The following is a 19,468-nucleotide window of genomic DNA, read 5'->3' as shown; positions in this document are numbered from 1 at the left end:
CTCAAGCATACCTAAAACCCTCTTTTGGCCTCCTTGAGTATCCATACTCGCTTGTACACACCCCCACACAGGCATACACATACTAAAAATGAAATGAGTTCCTTTTAATGCTTGAAACTAATTTTCTGCTCGTTTTTAAATTTTACTTTACTTTCCACACACTGTTGCCCTTACTTTGACAAGGCTGGAAGTAACGTTTTGAAGGCAGTTCCATCGTGTTCTTCACGCCGAGAGACACTGGACTGCCAGCCTCGGCTCTTGCCTTCCTCGTGGTCTCTCTTTGCAGTCCCGAATGAAGGCCTCACGCCCCTCTCGCCTCCCTTGCACTAGCCCTCCTTCTTTTCCAGTCTCAGAAATGGGAATGCACAGCTATTCCTTTAAGGGAGACATCGGTGCTGACGTCAGCCGTTCTCTTCTCAGAGCTAGCGAGCCATGCGTCCTCCATCTAAAACTGCCCTGGGTATAGAGACAGACTGACGTATATGGAGATGGTAGGGGTTACTCTTCTGAGTTCTGATTTTACAGAACACAGGACAGTGGTAGAACAGGAATTCACATATTTGGGGCTACTCTCAAATCATATGAAAAGAATTTCTGAAACTTAGTTTAGGTGACTTGACAACTGCGAGTGAAAACTTCATGTGACATCAAAAAATCCAAACTGAGGTAACAACACAGTTGTTTGACCTCTGTGGGAGAGTGAGTATCAAGAAGGAATGCCTGGAGGCCGTGGGGCGCCTGCTCCATGTGTAGAAAGGTAACTGCGCATGCCTGTGGAGTCTGCAGTGCTAGTTTGTATTTTGTTTCTAGCTGGGCTTCATTTCATATCTTTGCCAACTGAACAGGGATAAGTTTATCTTTTGCATGTGTCTGATCTTTTCTATTTGAAACTCCAACTTCAGATTTCCTCTAATCCAGTCTATTGTGCTGAAATCTAACCTGAAACTTTCAGGAATTCACTTAGAATTAAGTTAAAAATTTGATTTTAAGGTTTAGAAGCTTTATATGAACATAGCTCCACACAGACACGTAAGTGTCTTTAGAGCATTATATATTTATAATTTTGTTTTTACTGTATTCAACATCGCCAAAGAGGTTTTGGGTTTTCTTTTCATGTCCTATTTTTCTAAGACTCAGTGGTAGTTCTAATATTAAAAGAACACTTCGTGGCTCAGAGTAGGTCAGAGGTTAAGAACACTTACTGCTCTCCCAGCGGACCAGCATTTGGTTTCCAGTAACCATATCTGAGGTCACTCCAATGTAGAGGACCAGATACCCCCTTCTGGCCTCTGTGCGCATTGCACACTCACGTGACATACACTCATACAGACCCACATACATGAAAATTAAAATAACATAAAAGAAAATGTTTTTTAAAAGTTACCAAAAAATAGCCTGTTATACTCAAATTATGGGCAAATGCATAGTTTATTAATGAGTCATAAGCATGATACAAGACTTCTCTGGAAAGAAATAAAATCATAAAAAGAAATCAGTGTTGGTATGTAACACAGTGGTAGAGCTTACCTAGCAAGGCTTTCAGTTTAGTCTCCAGTACCAAAAAGAAAAGCAAGTAAGTAAATAAGATAGAGGAGTAAAATTTTATTTCTTTATGCTATCTAATGTGTATGAGTGTCTGGTTTGCATGTATGTCTGGGAGGTCAGGAATGGGCATTGAGTGCCCGGAACTGGAGTTACGGATGGTTGCATGCTGCCATGTGAGTACTGGGAACCAAGCCCAGGTCCTCTGGGGAGCAAATGCTCAGCTCACAAGAATGAGATAGGAAGAGCCTGAGGCCAGCCTAGGGATGCATGTACTGAGACCCTGTCTCAGATTCCCTCCCCTCCCACCTCCTGCCACAGCACCCACAGGACTTAACCATAGTTCTTCAGTACTCATGTTACATATGCTTTGGAAAATAGTATTTAAGTAACTTTCAGATTCAGGAAAGGACATGGTATAACGTAATATAGACATAATGACAAGTTTAAGTGAACAAAATGCTTTGGCTATAAGCTAAGTCAACATATATGTATTTTATTGTAACATTTTATAATAATTTAGATGTCTTTCAGACATTTGGTTTTTAACTGGGAAGTACTTTTAGGCAGGTCCTCTGCCTCCTTTTAAAGTTCTGGGTAATTTCATTTTCGCCTTTGTAGCAGTTCTAATTACTTAGTTTTAAGCTATTAGAAGAATACATTTTTTAAAAAAAATGTGTATAGTGTGTGCACATCATCTGTTAAAGGAAATTTTCCCTTTTAGGACCTGGGATTTATGCTTTTATTTACCTCCTCCCTGCAAATAGTTATAAATTTGACAATCAGAAAGGAAATTATGTTTGGAAAATGCAGGTAGAAATGATAAGATGCATCTGTGAATCAGTTAAATTATTGACATTGATGAAGTGAGGTAGCTATTCATATTATGGAAAATATTGATATTGATGCCAGTGCTGCAAATTCAGTTTTGGGATTTGCCCCAGATAGCTTTGCCACCCATATAACATTGTTATTAGATTACCCAGAATTAAGTAGTTATAGTCGTTGTCAGGTAAATCATCATTCCTAGATTAGCCAGAATTAGAGTAATTCTAGCCATCATCATTACCCTTCTCTTCCTTTTCCCCTTAGCTGAGTTTAAATAAGAATCGGAATGTTTGTTTTAAAATCAAGTGTCCTTAATGCCATTCTGTTGGAGAAGTAGAACATTTTATCTTTATAAAGTCTTTGGATTTCTACAAAGTGTCTTCTGGAGAACTATAATTAAGACAGAGGTTTACAGGTTATACCTTGTTTCTCTCACCTTAGTGGTTTTTTGTTTTTTAACTAAAGGTTTGTGTCTGACAACATTGTTTCTCAACAGTTCAAATTATTGTTAGCATTTTCACCACAAAATATTTTAATTAGGATTTGTATATGATGCATTTAGACATAATGTTATTTGATACTTAATATACTATAGCTACTAAAAACATGACTTTACATGTACTGAACAATAAAAAATTGCAGGGTTTATTTTCATTTTATTATAGTAACCTGGAATCAAACTATAATATCTTTGAAGTATACATTATCCTTGCCTGTTCTATGTAGAGTTGTGTAGATAAAGTCTCATCGCACCATCAAGATACCAATGTAGTCTGCCAGTGGGACTTAGAGTTCTGTTAATTCTTTGTACACACTGGTACTGTTAGTACTTTTAATTTGCTTATAAGAGAGATTATCATGAGCTATAAGCAACTATAGAGTGAAAATTTAGAGTTATTGCTTCAGTATTTAAAATTTCAAACTTTTATTTATTAGCCAAGCATGGTAATGCATACTTTTAATCCCGGCACTCAGAAGGCAGAGACAGGATCCCTGAGTTCACAGGTCTACAGAGCAAGTTCCAGGGCACCTGGGGCTATACAGAGAAGCTCTGTCTCGAAAAATAAAACAAAAAAGTTACTTATTAAGCCCTTAAGGCTGGTATAGAGGCAGTAAGACCCTGAATAATAGCGTCACTGTCTCAGAGCAATTTGAAATCCTAATCCAAGTTCAGAATCTGAAATGGGGTGCTAACCAGGTACAGTTTCAATTTCAAAAGCTCTGAAATTGGAAACACTTTTGGATAAGGGATATTAACCTGTTGTTACATTATGGGAAACAAGGCAGTATAATAATATATTACATAAGTTTTAATACTGTAGAATATTAGTCACACATACAAATATAGACTTCTTGGTATTTGAAACATACTGTGCTGGGATTATGACCCCCCCACTCCTTCCTCTGTCACATATGCTTACACTGAAAAATATGTGCAGAAAGAGCTAAAATTATACATTAATATCATGGCAATGTTTAGGCAAAAAACTCTTAACTTCATGTTTAGAAATAATTGTAATTCCTATCTTGTGGGATTGTTGTAAGAATCCATAGCCTTTGTAGTTTAGGACATCTGGTATGCGCTATTGAATGTTAACTGTGGCTACTGGTGCCTGATCATTGTATATGGATATTTGTGTGAGTGCATTCATTAGGCCATGTTTATAGTTACAGAAGACCAGGACACTCTAAAAGTGCAATGTCTTCAAGGTGCATCATCTCAATGATACAGCTCTTTAAAGACTAGCATGTTGTATTGGAAAATGTTGTGGAAATCTTCTACTACTTAGGGAATCCTGTGCTTTGATGTACAGGAGCTAAGGAATTACCAAAACAGACATTGAACAAAAACAAAGAAAGACTACATCACTACCATTAGACAAAGCACCTTAAGTACTAATGTGAGGATAAGGGAGTAGCATGAACAAAGACCTCAAGCACAAGCTCTGGTAAAGGTGTAAAGCTTTTCATGGAACAAGAAGTGAAAAAGACTCCACTAACCCAGTGGTCAGTCTCAGCACAACAGAAATGCTGGATTTTAACCCACTGTTGTACTGAGGGCAAGACTATGGAAAGCAAAGCCAGACAGCTCAACCTCTGGACTAGAAGACTCATTCCTGGACGCTGACATCTTGATGAGGCATGCCCATTCCTAAATGTAGATACTGTTTATCTCTGTCTTTAGTACACTATATAATTGGATCAAAAATTGCAAGAAAAAGAAAAGGTACATCAACACTCTGTTAGGAGGCAAAACAATCAACAGACTGAAACTTAGATAAAATGTAGATGTTGGCATGTGTAATAATGACATTAAAGGTTCAAGTGGACAATATGGGAAACATCAACAGATGGAGATTTTTAGCAGAGTTGAAAACTATAAGAAACAATTAAATGGACATGCTAGTATCAAAAATCAGGGCCAGAAGTGAAGAATGCCTTGAAACAATTCTCCCGTAGTGTCAGAAAAACTGAGGAAAAATAAAACAAAACAAGGCTCATTGCATTTGGGCTGGCAAGATAGCTCAGTGGATAAAAGTACTTGCTCCTCAAGCCTGAACTCCACAGAACCCAGAGAGAAGTCAGACAGTCATCATGAGTCTAACAGTCCCAGTGCTCCTTGGTGAGATGGACGGCAGACAGGGGAGTCTCCAAAGCTCGTGAGCCCTAGCCTGGTGTACGGAACAAAATAACAAAATGCCTCAAACAAGGAGAAAGATGTAGACGGATGACCAAGGTTGTCTTCAGTCATGCCCATGCGCATCACAGCACGCATGTGTGTGAATTCACACGCATTTAAAAAAAGGCTCAGTGAACTAAAAGTTACTTAAGTACAAAAGTACTACAAAAAGAAATGAAAAGCCCATTGGGCAAGGAAAAACAGAAGAACTCTCAGAGCTTTGGGCAGTCTCAAATGGTTAATATGTGCAAGTGGAACTCTAGAGAAAGGGGCTGAGAGGTAAGAGAGAGACAGTGGGTGAGTGAGGACTTGAGATATAAAACATCAGAAGAATTGATGGTTAACTGTTTCTTCAAAAATAAGTGAAGACATCAAGAACTTCAGAGTTTGTAGAATAAATATTCCTGTCATGAGACATCCTCCCAGATAACAAATATTCATATATTCATACTTAGGAAAACAAAAGATAAGTAAAAAAAAAAATCTTCAGTCTACTCAGAAGACCCAGAAGAAACAGGTATATTAGATGTCAATAAGCAAATAATTATGGCAGATTTGTCATCAGAAATTATGCAAGTTAGAACACAGTAAGTTACTACTTTTAAAGTACTGAAAGAATTGGTGAAAAAAGCTTTTTAAATGGAGAAACAAAACCTTTGTAAGAAACAAAAATGAAGAGAACTTATTTCTAGTTTATTTCCATTATAAGAAATGTAAAAGAATTTCTCCATGTAGAAACATTGTGATAACAGGAAGAAATTTGGACCTATGCAGCAATTGGAGATGGGACAAGTAAAGGTAATTAAAAATGTATTTTTAAGGATTTATTTTTAACCCTGTGAGTGTTTTACCTCTGTGTGTGCACACACATGTGTGAGCATGCATGCCTGGTTGCAGGTGCCTGCAGAAGCCAAGGCATCAGGTCCCACTGGAACTAGAATTGCAGGTGGTTGAGAGCTGCCTGATGTGGATGTTGGAATGAACAAGAACAAGTAGGTATTACCACCTGAGCCGTCTTTCCAGCTACATTCTTCTTACTTTTAATTGTACTAAAAGGTAATTGTGCAGCTGGGCACAGTGGCACTCACTGGTATCCCAGCAGTTAGGAGCTGAGACAGGAGGATTTCAAGTATGATGCCATCTTGGGCTTCATAGTGAGTCATTAGCTCCAAAAGCAAAATTGAAGCCCAGATTGTCTAAATAAACAGTAACCAAACATTAGAAATTTATACCATATGTAAAAACATTTGATGATCGTACAAAGAATACGAGAAAACACTTTGATAGTATTGTGAGGTTAATATAAAGTATCAAGTTGTGTGCTGTTATTTGAAGAACACAGCAGCTGGGTGATGGTGCACACCTTTAATCCCAGCGTTAGGGAAGCAGCGGTAGGTGGATCTCTTGAGAATTCAAGGCCAGCCTGCTCTACAAAGCAAGTCCCGGGACAGCAGGGCTACACAACAACATAACAACAAAAAACACTATGACTAAAGACACTTAACTATAAATCTTAAGACAATTGCTAAATAGATTTTTTAAATATATAAATATGCCTATAGTAAAGATAAGTAGAAACAAAAAATTTTTTTTAAAAACACTGTAACAAAGAATAAATGGAAAAACAAAATTAACAATACAGATTGTAATCCAGCCATAGGGGAAAATGACATGCAATTAAAATGTGGAAGTCAGTTAAATGTAGACCTGTAAGTTGGAAGAAAGATTATCAACTTAGTTGAAATACATGACTCTACTATGTGTCTATAAGCGGGTCATTTTAAATAAAATGCACAGAAAAATGACAGTTAAAATATAGGAAAAGAAGGCTGGAGAGATGATGGCCCCATGATTGAGTGCTTACTGTTCTTTTAAAGGATTCTCAGTACCCACGTCTTAACTCTTGCTCTAGGTATCCAACATGCTCTTCTGACATCTGTGGGAAACTGTATATATGCCATGTACACTCACTCACATACATAATTTAAAATTACAAAAATATTAGCAAATGTTATGTTGTAAAGATAAAGACTTCTGTCTGGAAATCCTGTCTCACCTCCCTTCCCCAAAGTGCCTGTGCGATTTGCAGATATGTTTTCATTATTCTTTTTTTTTTTTTTTTTATTGTGTATAGTGTCTTCTGCCTGCATGCCAGCAGAGGGCACCAGATCTCATTCAAGGTGGTTGTGAGCCACCATGTGGTTGCCGGGAATTGAACTCAGGACCTCTGGAAGAACAGTCAGTGCTCTTAACTGCTGAGCCATCTCTCCAGCCCCTTTTCATTATTCTTTAAATGATGCAGTGCAATACCTTTCGATGGGTTGAAGTTGTATTGGATGTCATAAGAAGTAATTGAGGTGACTGAGTATGTGGGGAGATGCTTGCAGGTTATATGTAAGTACTATTATAAGATTTTATGTAAGATATGTGAGTATCCACAGATTTCTCTATACCAGCATTTCTGCAGCCATTCCTTCATGGATATGAAGAGGCATTTGTGCTTATGGGTGAAAATATTGGATACCACACCCATAAATGGGTACTATTTGCTCTCAGGAAGAAAAATTATAAGGAAAGACAGCGTAAATACACATGATCAAGCATATGATGTATCCAAGATATATCGATATTCCATGAGCCATTTGTGTTTTTGTAACTTCATAAGCTTGAAATTACTAAAATGTTTTTAAAAACAGAAGAATGAGGCTATTAATACCTAAAGGCGTGCATTAGTAAGCATCTGAAAGGAATGGGAGTGGCGGCCTCCAGGACAGGGTGCTTGTTTGCCCACTGCCTGCTGTAAAACGGTGGCTCCCTCCAGTGTAGCGATCCTCTCCTCCATGCAGCCTACTGCATGTGTAGCACCCTTCTGGGTCCTCTTTATTGTCCTCTGTGACTGCACATAGATTGTCAACCCTCCTTGTGCCATGAATGGTATATCTAACCTAGAAATCCCATGGCTTTGTCAGCACCCATGGAAAAATGACACTTGACTTACTAGATTGAAAGATAAAAATCAAATCCCAGATCTATTCTTGAACATGCTCTACTTGTTCCTGTGTGTGTGTGTTTAACATGAAATCTTGATCCAGAATTCCTTATTCCATCTCATCTCTGCCAACCTCCTATCATTATTTTAGTGTGTAATTGTGGTATGATACTCTGTTCTCCAGATTCTTAGAAGACAGTTTCTCTCCACCACTCTTTAGTCTCTACCTTCATCTGACTCTTTACTCCATTTCCCCTTTCACTAATTTGCCTTTTCTCTTCCTCCCTTTGCCTCTCATCTCAAATGAAGGCACCAGTCTGTGACAGCAAACACTTGTAGTCACCTTTCTTCCCAGATGTAGTCAAGTATGGGATTCTTGTATCTATTTCTGGTGGGTGGTTAATATTGTAAATGCTGGCTAAGATGCTGAACTTTTCTTAAACGTCAGTGGGAAAAGCGACAGTTTTGTTTTAGGTAGTGTATACCTTTACATAGATCAGGAGTACCAACAAGGATCATAGATTTTTTTTTTTTTTTGAGGTTCCGAAGAGTTGTAGAGATCATTTCAAGTTCAGGTCACTTTCCTAATGTCATGGCTGGTGAAGTGTTGTATCACCTAAGAACTGACAACTATTCTTTTTATTTGTTCTCACTGTAGTTACACTGGTAATGGCTTTGTTAGGCTAGAAACTCATATTGTTGCTGTCTGTTGAAGGTGACGATTATAAGATGACTGAATTACCAGAAGTTTTTTTACATCCCGTATATTTTGTGAACAACAGCATTTGGGAAGTTTTCCCCCGGTATCTATCCTTAAGACAATCACACCTGGCTCACTATGACCTAGTGTAATAAAAGCTGGCGTCAGACCCTTCCCTTGGCCATATGGGCTCTGTGCTCTAGAACCTCATCTCTTGGTTTAGCTGCCGTCCTCCCAGCATGCTGGCAGCATGACCTAGGTTCTGTCACTTCCCCCTTTTGTGCTCTGCAAATATAGTTGTAATGATCGCACAGGTTACTGGGAGATAATGAACTGATAGAAATGTGACCCTTCAGAGAGTACCTGAAGTGTTCACACTTTATATAACATTTACTCAAAAGATGGACAAGAGGCTGCAACGCCTTCTTTGTAACTTGTCCGCTAATGACAAGGATTACTAGTTGATTCAGAAGGGTTTTAGGGTTTGCTCCCTGTCATTAGAGTTTATACTCTAATTGTTCTAACCAATGCCTTTTATGGTTCAGTTTTCTTTCCACTTTTGTTCTTTGTGACTTGTCTCTGTTACATGGATTTCGTGTGTTACATTTTTAAAGCCAGATATATATAGTGATACTATTTTAGTGGCTTTTAAATCTTTAGTTTCCCCAGTCTGCAATGAAAATGAGGATATGTAAATACTCGGATGTGCACTTATGAAGTTATGTAACATGACCTTGTGCTTGATTATAAATTCCCACTTTACCCACTTTAAGCAACATTCATATGTGATCTTTTACTAGAATACAATTATTAAAAGTACTCGACCATATGAATACAAGAATGACCATACGTTGCTTTTAAGGATAAACGATCACCCAGTAACGTGGTCTAAGTAAAATATTCTCTCTTTTAATTATGTAGTCCTCGCCATCCTCATCACAGCCTCATTCTAGCCACTGCAGAACGAAGGCCTCATCATTGTGTCACCATGCATCCCTGCCCTGGGTCAAACGTAACCATGTAGGCCCTGCAAAGGCGGTTACCAGTCCATCTCTCCGTCTTCGTCGCTGGCGACCCTTCTTACGCCTGCCATCTTTGGGTCTCCATTCTGTTGTAAGTGTAGTCAATCTTCATCTCTTCTCCCAGTGGCGAGGGCAGTCTTTTTGTTTGTGTGTTTGTTTTTCCTTAAACGTCTTCAGTCTTTAAGGTGCTTTTCTCTTGGGTCACTTAACCATTAGCTTTTCCTATCCCAATAAGATTGCGAGCATACCTCCATGCTCTGCAGTCTAGATTGACTTTTGCCTGTGCCTTGGTGAGCATCCATCTTTCCACTCCATATCCTATGAATGTAAGGGCACGTGCCTGTTGATGAATACTGACTGGCATTTGTGATAATACTAAGTTTGATGAATTGTTAAAGTGAGTGTGTGTTCCTTACCCTTCAGCTTTCCGGCTTCACTTAGATAACTTAGGTCAACAAATGCTATGTGCCCTCTGAGTTCTTTGTCATCTGTTCCTTTATTATTATTTTTCATGTTTCTGAGCATGAATAGTCTCTTGCCATGCTCTGGGTCACTTTGCTTACTCTGTCCTCAATCTAAATCCTTCATGGTGTGTAGCATGTTGCATCTAAGCTATTTTATTCTTTGATGTGGCTCAGGTACTTGGTTTACTCTTGATCCAATCTTTCCTGTCAATTAAGTTTCTAAAGATAGATCTTTTCCAAGTAGGAGGTGGAGATTTGCTCCTTGTGTATTGATATAGGTGTCCCACAAATTTTATTTCTCTTGTAAGCTAAAAGTATCAGCTATTATATATGCATGTACATATGGCCTTAAATATCTAAGTTGATAGGATTCCAATAGTTCTCATACCTTAAAACACTGCAGAATAAAGCAACCATGCTCTTGTCTTTGTGATGTTCTAAGCTACTAAAGACAATGGCTGTGGTTTGACAGAGCCCATCTAGAAATGCAGTATCTGAAAGCTTTGTGTGCCGCACATCCATAGAAACTTGTTATTTCTATAAATCATTATAGTGTTTGAAGTGAGAGGAAGTCAAAATAAGCATACATTTCAACATTTAAAACCAGTTAAATGTCAAACCCCCTTTCTCCTTCCTCATTTACCTTTTTAAAGCTGCCTTCAAACTATCAAGTAAACAGTTTTCTTTAAGCAGTTGCTTCTACTGAATATCAGTGTGGCCATGACATAGTTTTCATTTGTGCTGAATATCAACAGACTGCTTATTACTCTCTTTCTCTCTCACTCTCTCTCTCTCCTCCTTCCCTCACCAGATTACAGCATTCATTTGCCATTTTTATTCATTTGATATTTGTGCTTCTCTGCTGTGCTATGTACTATTTGGCACGGTGAGAGATAAAGGTGAATTAGAAGAACAGAGTACAATCTGATACCTTCTAACTGAAGGACAGTAGTGTGAATAATTTCTTCTGTATTTAAAAATCATAAACGTAAATGAGCATCTTATTTGGCATTTCCAGTTTTGTTTTTGTTTTGTTTGTTGCTACGTATTAATTCCATTGCCTTATCACTTAAGAACTTGGACTGAAGCTACATTGCATGAGTTGTGGTCCAGGGGCCATCACTTGTTAGCCATTCAAATGTGCTACTTAAGACCTATCTTCTCTGTGTTCTTGAATGTATGATGTATATGAGCATATAAGCCTACTGACTGGATTTGTGGCACTAATTGGCCAATACAAATATAGCATTCCATCAGTACCTGGTGTAGATTAAGTGCCCTAGTTATACATTAAGGCTTTTTCTAGTGTAAGATTTATGCTTAGTAATTAATAAATGCATTGATAATTTACTTATTCCACTTTTTAATTCTTTGGAATTAATGAGAAACCTTCTAAGTTGAGGATTTAAAAGAAAAACATAGGCAAAACTTACCAGTCTATAGCTTCTGTTTTTCACGTGTGCTACAGTTATTTGCTATTTTTAGACAGGAAGACATACTGGAACTTGCTGTTTGCTTTCTCTTGGGTTTCCTGGAGTACTTGTTGGGCAGTTGAATGAATGATTGCAGATGTTAGACTCTCAGACTAATGGAGTTGGTCAAAGGATAAAACTCACCAGAAATAATAAGGTTTTGAGGGAAATTGAAACATCGACCTCTTATGACAAGTCTGAAGGCTTTTCATATACTGCTTTTTGTTTTAAGACAGGATCTCGCTGTGCATCTCAGGCTAGCCTCAAAGTCTTGATCTTCCAGCTTTAGCCTGTCGAGTGCTTCGATTATAGGCATGTGCCAACATACCTGGCTTGAGATTTGCATTTTAATGTTCACTTTTACTTAAAAGGGACATTGGTACATAATTTTGATACATTAGATTTGATGATACTTGCTTACATTTGTGATGATGTATTAATATTATAACAGTATATAAGGTTTGTATAGTATTATTTAACAGTTCACAAATATTCTCACAATCTCATTTAAACTTCGAGGGGGTGGGGCTGGAGAAATGGCTCAATGGCTAAGAACACAGGTTGCTCTTTCAAAGGATTGGGGTTCAATTCCCAATACCCAGAAGGTGGCTCACAACCTTCAGGAACTCTAGCCAGGGGATCAGATGCTCCCTTCTGACCTCTGTAGACACTGCATGCCCGTGATACACAGACATGCATGCAGGAAAAACACCCAGACAGGTGAAAGAAAAATAAAGTTAAAAAATGAAAATCAACAACTAAAAATCCCGTTGCAGTCAACTTCATCTGTAAGCTTAATACTCATTTAAACCTCAAAACAGATAAACAAAAACAAAAAGAAAAAACCCAAAGCTCCCAGGGGCTGGGTATACATTCAAGTCCCCAACTCCAGTTGAAGGTTTTTAACCTCTAGTGGCTTTGCACCTAAGTAGCAAATATGCAAAATGGAAGCTATATGATGTTTAGTTCTTAAAGGAAATTGTTCAGGTAATTCATTTATGAAAAAATAACCCAAAGGCTTCAGATACTTGATATTCTTTAAAAATTGTCATGTTGTCAGACACTAAGATTCTCAGTAAAGGAATTACTTGTAGCATTTCTATTTTTTAATGAATTTATGATTTGCCTTGGCTCAGCCTTGAAAAGATCAGATTTTCTTCTAGTCACTGATAATAAAATGATACAAGATTGAGTAATCACAAGTATTTTCTTGACCGGGAAGAAATTAGTTATGATTGACCTTAAATATTTGAAGAACTATTAGATTCAAGAAGAATTAGGGTTTTGTCTGACATAATGGAGAACATGAGAAATATTTTAGCACCAATGAGAAATGACTCTATAAAACTGTCAAATTAGTGGGATAGATTGTCTCAAAATGTAATGGCAGTTCTCTGTCGTTAGAAGGACTATGGTAAAGAGGAGCACAGTAGTGGAGTGATGATAAAACTATGTGACTTTGATTCATACCAACTGCGGAAGTCTTCAGTTCTGACTGGAAGAATGAGAGTTTGTTTGCATATCAGTTCATCAAGACTTTCTTTCACTCATAACTCAAGGGAAATAATTTCAGGAGAATAAGATTAAATTAGTCATGTCAGTAACATTTAGAAGCATTCTATATGCCTTACAAAATAGTAACAAATAAAAAAGTAATGGTTATTCTGTAACTTTAACTTCTGCATCAAAGACATTTACATTATACTATTGAAAAACATATAATTATTTGAAGGTGAAAATAACCTTTTGAGCTGTAAGATACTGTATTAAAATATATTTGGTAATATTAAGCATACTTTGATTTAAACTACTTGGATATTTTTGCTTCATATAATTGAAGTTTCATTTATATTTAGCTGTGATTGCACTCCATTTCAGTTTATTTAGATTTGGTAAAATAGCTAACACATTTAATATGTATCATAAAATGTTAGTTTGTTTATTAACTTTACCTAAGTGATCAAACATATAAGAAATGTGAATTTTGCCTGTTCATTAAAGAAAGAATTGTAGGTTATAGTTTATTATATGTTAATTTTTATTTTCTCCAGTTATAATCATTAGAACTATTTCCTTAGATCTATTCATTTATAAGCTGTTTGAATCCAGAATACTTCTTTACATTGCATTGTTCAAAACATGAGATTTTTAAGTTCAGGCAACAAACAACTCACTCTCTGGTGTCCTAAAATTTAACTTCAAAAGAGCTTCTAACATTCATGGATTGAAGTTTTAATTCAGTTCAGTCATTCATTTCATTGAATAGTGTACATTGTGCATATGCTGTGCACATGTACAGTGTCTTATACTCGACAGTGAGATTTCCAAGTTAAACAAAATGTTCAGTTTCCAGATTAGGTGAAACTAAAAGATGTATTGTCCTTGTTGATGGTGAACATGGTGTCACAAACATACAATGGCTAGTCTGTGCATCATATCAGTAATTGACCTTGATTTATATTGGGTAAATGTCTTCTGTTATTTGATATTATTTATATACACTTATTTGTACTTGATCGATTTATTTAACTACTAATGTACATAATTTATTTTTCCCTCCTATTCCAGGCACCAAGTATAGATGAAAAAATAGATCTTCATTTTATTGCGTTAGTTCATGTAGATGGGCATCTCTATGAATTAGGTAAGAACTATTTTTAATTTATCCTGGGGAGAGAAATAACCAGGCTCTACTTGTTGTGAATGGGACTGTGCCCACTTTGTTTACTGAAATTGATAGAGAAACAGTGAATACAGTATATAACCAGAGATTATAATATTGATGTTGGCGTTGAAAAATGAGAGGATTTCTAGAGAAGAGTAACATCCGAAGATGTGTGGAAACAACAGTGAGAAGGAAAGAGTTGTAGTAAGAACTCATGGGGACAGGGAATGCTGGAGAGAAGGTTCAGCAATTAAGAGCACTGGCTGCCCCCTAGAGCTCCCAATTCCCATCACCCACATGGTGGCTCAAAGGGGTCTGTACTCCCATTCCAGGGGACCTGACATGATTCCAGGGGATCTGACATGATACTCTTCTGGTTTCTGTGGGCACCAGACATGCAGGTGGTGCACAGAATACATGTAGGCAAAAGACTCGTATATAAAACAAAGTAATAATAAAAACAAAACCCCTTCATTTGGTTGCTCAAATTGCTCTCTGATCCTAAAGGCTTGTGAGGCAGTTGGAAAGAAAAACGTACATTAAAGGTAAGCTCAGGCTGGAGAGGTGGCTCAGAGGTTAAGAGGACGTGCTGTTCTTGCACAAGTCTAAGTCCAGGTCCCTAGCACCTATATCAGGCAGCTCACAACCTCCTTTGACTCCAGCTCCATGGGATATTGTACCTCCATCAGCCTCTATGTGCATGTGTTCATAAAAGCACATGAGCACGTGTGGGGACGCGTGCACACACACCAACATTTTTAAAATGTATAGGACTATCTATCTACCTATCTATATTGGAGACCTGTTGATATTAGAGTTTTAAAGTGAATTTAAAGAAATCTAGAAATGAAAGAGAGCCACAGTCTTGGAAGTATTGTAGAGAATTGGAATAGGTACTAAACAAATAAAAATTCACAGTTGCTGATTCCTTCAGCAGAAATTGGCTGTTACCCCAATGTGAATGACATTAATAGTCCTAATTCAAAAAGAATGTTGAGCAAGCTGAATAATTCATACTGAATTCATGAATAAAAATAGATTAAGAGAATACAATGTTTAAGAAAACGGCTATTTAAAAATAACTATTTATTGGTTCTTGGGATTGTACCTCATATATGCTAGGCAAGCAGTCTGTCCCTGAGTTCTCTCCATCCTGTAAAATCTTGTATTTAAGACTGTTTGTAAGATAATGCAGGTGATTCTTACAGGACAGTTGCTTGGCATTGTTACTTATTTACTCTTTACTAAGTTGTGAGGTTAACCAATGAAAATGACAAGTTATTTCTGGTTTGTAATGATCATTTCATTTCCTTGAAGCCTCAGTAAGTTCCTAGCATATTTAAAGATGAATCACTCCTTTTGGATAAATTTGCAAATTGGAGTTCAGTGGTGAATTCCAAGTAGACAGAATAAGCATACTTAAAAATGTTAACTGATGAATTTAAAGGTAAAGTTGAAAATATGTATTTTGGAATAATTTTGGATATTTGTGGAAATTAGAAGAATAATATATTGAGCTTCCATTTACCTTTTTCCTATGTTTGTCAGATCCTGTTATTATTTCTGAAACATTTGAAAATGTGTTATGTATATGATGCTGTAGTATCCTTGAATACCTCTTTATGTATTTCCTTAAAAGAGGTGGATACATTATTACATAAGGAGCTGGTTATACATTTATCACAGTAATGCCACTTAGAGGTTCAGAGGTCAACCCAGGATTATAATGGCTGTGTTCTATATCTTTGCTCCTTGAATCTCAAAAGTTCTTCAACCTTTTATTGTCTTTCCTGTCATTGACATTTATTTTTAAGAAGCTAGGACAGGTACTTCTAGGTTTTCCTTCTTTCTGGGTGGTCGGCTCTTTGCTCATGGTGTTTGCATTTTGGGACAAGAATATATCAAACAGTTATATTCTTTCTAGTCATTGGATCAAGAGGCCATTTGCACATTCCTGTCATTTTAACTTTTGTCACTTGGTTTAGATATTAGCATTAGATATTATTTTAGGAAATCCTTTGAGGCTATATAAATATGTAACTTCTCATCATGTTATCCCCTACCTTCCTTTTAGATATGGTCTAACTATATATCCCTGACTATCTTCAAACTCAGAGTAAATTTCCAGCTCTCATTAAAAGAGGATCAAGGATAGAGCTCAGTGAGAGAGTTTTCTATTATATTTGGTGCACTTGGGTCAGTCCCCAGCACCTCCTAATGTTAGTAACAAAATCCAACTGAAGACTGTCTAGCCCCCCCTTATCTTTGCTGTAAACTGATGTTAGAACAAGTGTATAGTTTCATTTTGCTTTTTTCTTTGACATCTCAAGAATACTTCTTTAATATTTAATATAACAATTCTTTAATATTTAAACTTCTGCATATGAAAGAAAATTATTCAGGAGAGTAAAACAATATAGTTATGTGGAATAGACCATAATGCATATAGTCTATTCTTACAACAGTAGCATGGAAGGGCTATGGAGGAATGAGCATCTGTCATAAAACTGCTTTATTATTGTGTTTATTTTTCTTTGTTTATTTTTGAAACAACCTTTTGTGGGAGGTTATTGATTTGGATATGGATCAGTTCACTTGATTAACAGTGGCTTTTGTCATTGTGGACTTTTTCATAATATTGAAAAGTACTAGCTTATTGAAGATGATTGTGAATTTACATAAATACTTTAGTCAGTAAATAGCTCTAGGTTGTTTTAATTATTGCTTTATGTTAGTTTCATTGATAGTACTCAATTAAACTAGAATAGTATAGCTTTTTCATTGATAAAATCATGCCATTCTTATATCAAACCTTCTGATTTAGCTTTAAAGGTTAAAAAAAAGTGTGTGTATCTTTAAAAGTAAAAATGATTGCAGGATGGTGGAGGAACACCTTTAATCCCTGCATCACTGAGTTTCAGGATGGCTGCCAGCAAGTTTCAGGATTTCCAGGGCCACACAAAAAATCCTGTCTTGAAAAACGAAAACAACACCAACAAAAAAGATTTACTATGGGCCAATTGGGAATTCTTTTGTAGAGACCTATACATAAAGCAGAAAAGGGATCTTTGACGATAGATGGACATACCTTAGTTAAAATGTGTACTGTAAATACCAGGAAACCACCAAGCAGTAACCCAGAGAAGCCCCACTGATGAACTAAGGAAAGAAAGTGCAGCCATGTAAAGTATTTCTTTGAAATGAAGAAATCCCGAAAGAGAAGCCTCTGCCTGGGGTTGGTGTTAACCCAAATGCATAATTACTTTAAATGTGAATGGTATAAATATACTAATTGTGATATATGGGGGAGAGCTAAAGCCATAGGCTACATATTTGAAAATCTTTGTTTTTAGATATATTACTTAAACTATATAACTCTTCTTGTTTCACTGTAAGAAAGGCAATGGAAGGTAAGATGCATTGTCTGGTAAAAACAAAGAAGAATTTACCTATTTGTCTATTTTCCACAGATGGACGGAAACCATTTCCAATTAACCATGGGAAAACTAGTGATGAGACGTTGTTAGAGGTATCAGTAAAAGAACTGGCCCGTTTAACCTTTCCTGAACTTCCTGTCCTCTATATACTTCTTGAAAGATGGCCGTGGATTTTCTCTCTGTGGATGCTTCTTGGTCCTTGATCTTTTCAGAAAATCCCCAAGCAAAATTCTGAATTGGTCTTAAAACTATGTAAACAAGAGGCTTCCAGGGCTCTGTGTGAACAAGCTTAAGCTTGAAAAAGATAAAATGAGTTACTCACTTACAGGTCATGTTCCATTGAGTCCAAGATAGCATTAGTTGTGGCTTGATCCTAATTATAGAGATCTTCTAATAAAACAAGTTGTGTGGCTTAGTGTCAAGGAATTATGTGATTTTTTTTTTAGGTTAAAAGTTGTTTTTTAAATTTTGTTTAGTTCTGAGACAGGGTCTTGCTATGCAGATAGAACTGGCTGGCCTGGCAGCCAGCTGTGTGGACCAGGCGGGCCTCAAACTGGCAGAATTCTACCTCCTGAGGATTGAGATTGAAGGTTGTACCACAACTCCTGGATGGGTGCAAAGGTTTAGAAAGTCACCCCAAGGAACAGTATTAATCATCTGGGTTTCATAGCAGAGATTAACAACCACAGCTACATGGAAAAGCTAGAAAGGAGGAATGGGAATTGACCTGCTTGACTACAGAGTGAGTGTAAGATCAGCTTGGGCCACTTGGTGAGACCCTGGAAATGGGGAGGGGACAGGACTTGAGCAAGACTCTGTTTGATCCTCAGTCCTGGAAGCAGGCAGGGCAAGGTGGTATTCACTGTATTTTATGCTAGACAAATTAGTTTACCACCTGTTTATTCCTTGACATTTTTAGTTTTCATTTCATATTGGAAAAAGAAGTATTCAGTATAATATTAGTGTGACTTAGAAAAACAGAATTTATAAACTGAAAACTTACACTTTCCCTCCCATAGGATGCCATAGAAGTTTGCAAGAAGTTCATGGAGCGTGACCCTGATGAGTTAAGATTCAATGCAATTGCTCTCTCGGCAGCATAGCGTCTGAGACAGAAACACCAAATACTGTATTTGCGAGAAAAAATTTCTGCTGCCATAACTCAAAATTTTTGATATTTTCATTAACTTGACTGTTAAACTTTATGTGAATAAACTTTGGCATTATCTGTGTTTTGTGTTGTTTTTGCTGAAACTTAAAGGTCAGTTCTTTGTTCCCTTTCCCCTATAATAGATTCATCTTGCTGCAGTACTGGCAATAGCCTTCTTACTCTATTAGGACAGCAGGCACCCTGTCCACCCCCAGTGTGAGTGTGCATTATGTCTTCTGTATTTCCTTATTTCTATGGAAGACAGTTGTTGAGCATTTACTTGTAAAAAGACAGTAACTGTTCTAGACCCAGGACTTAGCAGCTGTGAGCACTGTTGCCTGATGCCATAGTCATAAGGTCATATCCTTGCGATCAGAGTGAGGTAGCAAACGCATAAAGAGCAGGCAAAGCAGTGATAGAGGCTGGGCAGATCAAGTAGGGTTTGTGCTAGTGAGTGACTGAATGGTCTTAGAACTCCTGATAAGTAGGGTTTGTGCTAGAGAGTGACTGAACGGTCTT

The 19,468-nt window shown here is 37.1% G+C and overlaps 1 protein-coding gene across 6 annotated transcripts in view; it reads left to right on the top strand.

Annotated features, from left to right (window-relative positions):
* Positions 1-19,027, top strand: part of Uchl3 (ubiquitin C-terminal hydrolase L3) — a 37,265-nt gene extending 18,238 nt beyond the window's left edge. For 3 of the 6 annotated variants that reach the window (XM_021227262.2, XM_021227263.2, XM_040751651.1), the window contains 4 exons: positions 9,661-9,852; positions 14,266-14,341; positions 17,833-17,891; positions 18,819-19,027. In XM_021227262.2, the coding sequence (XP_021082921.1) occupies positions 9,661-9,852; positions 14,266-14,341; positions 17,833-17,891; positions 18,819-18,902 (411 nt within the window). In that variant the 3' untranslated portion in view covers positions 18,903-19,027. The remainder of the gene's footprint in view (positions 1-9,660; positions 9,853-14,265; positions 14,342-17,832; positions 17,892-18,818) is intronic. The other 3 variants (XM_040751748.1, XM_005070330.4, XM_040751555.1) reach the window with 1 other exon arrangement.
* The last annotated feature ends 441 nt before the right edge of the window (positions 19,028-19,468 follow it).

This window comes from Mesocricetus auratus, unplaced genomic scaffold (genome assembly GCF_017639785.1).
Source record: "Mesocricetus auratus isolate SY011 unplaced genomic scaffold, BCM_Maur_2.0 Super-Scaffold_2245, whole genome shotgun sequence".
NCBI classification, from domain to species: Eukaryota; Metazoa; Chordata; class Mammalia; order Rodentia; family Cricetidae; genus Mesocricetus; species Mesocricetus auratus.
The sequence above is the reverse complement of the archived record's forward strand: the minus strand, read 5'-3'. Positions and strand labels throughout refer to the sequence as shown.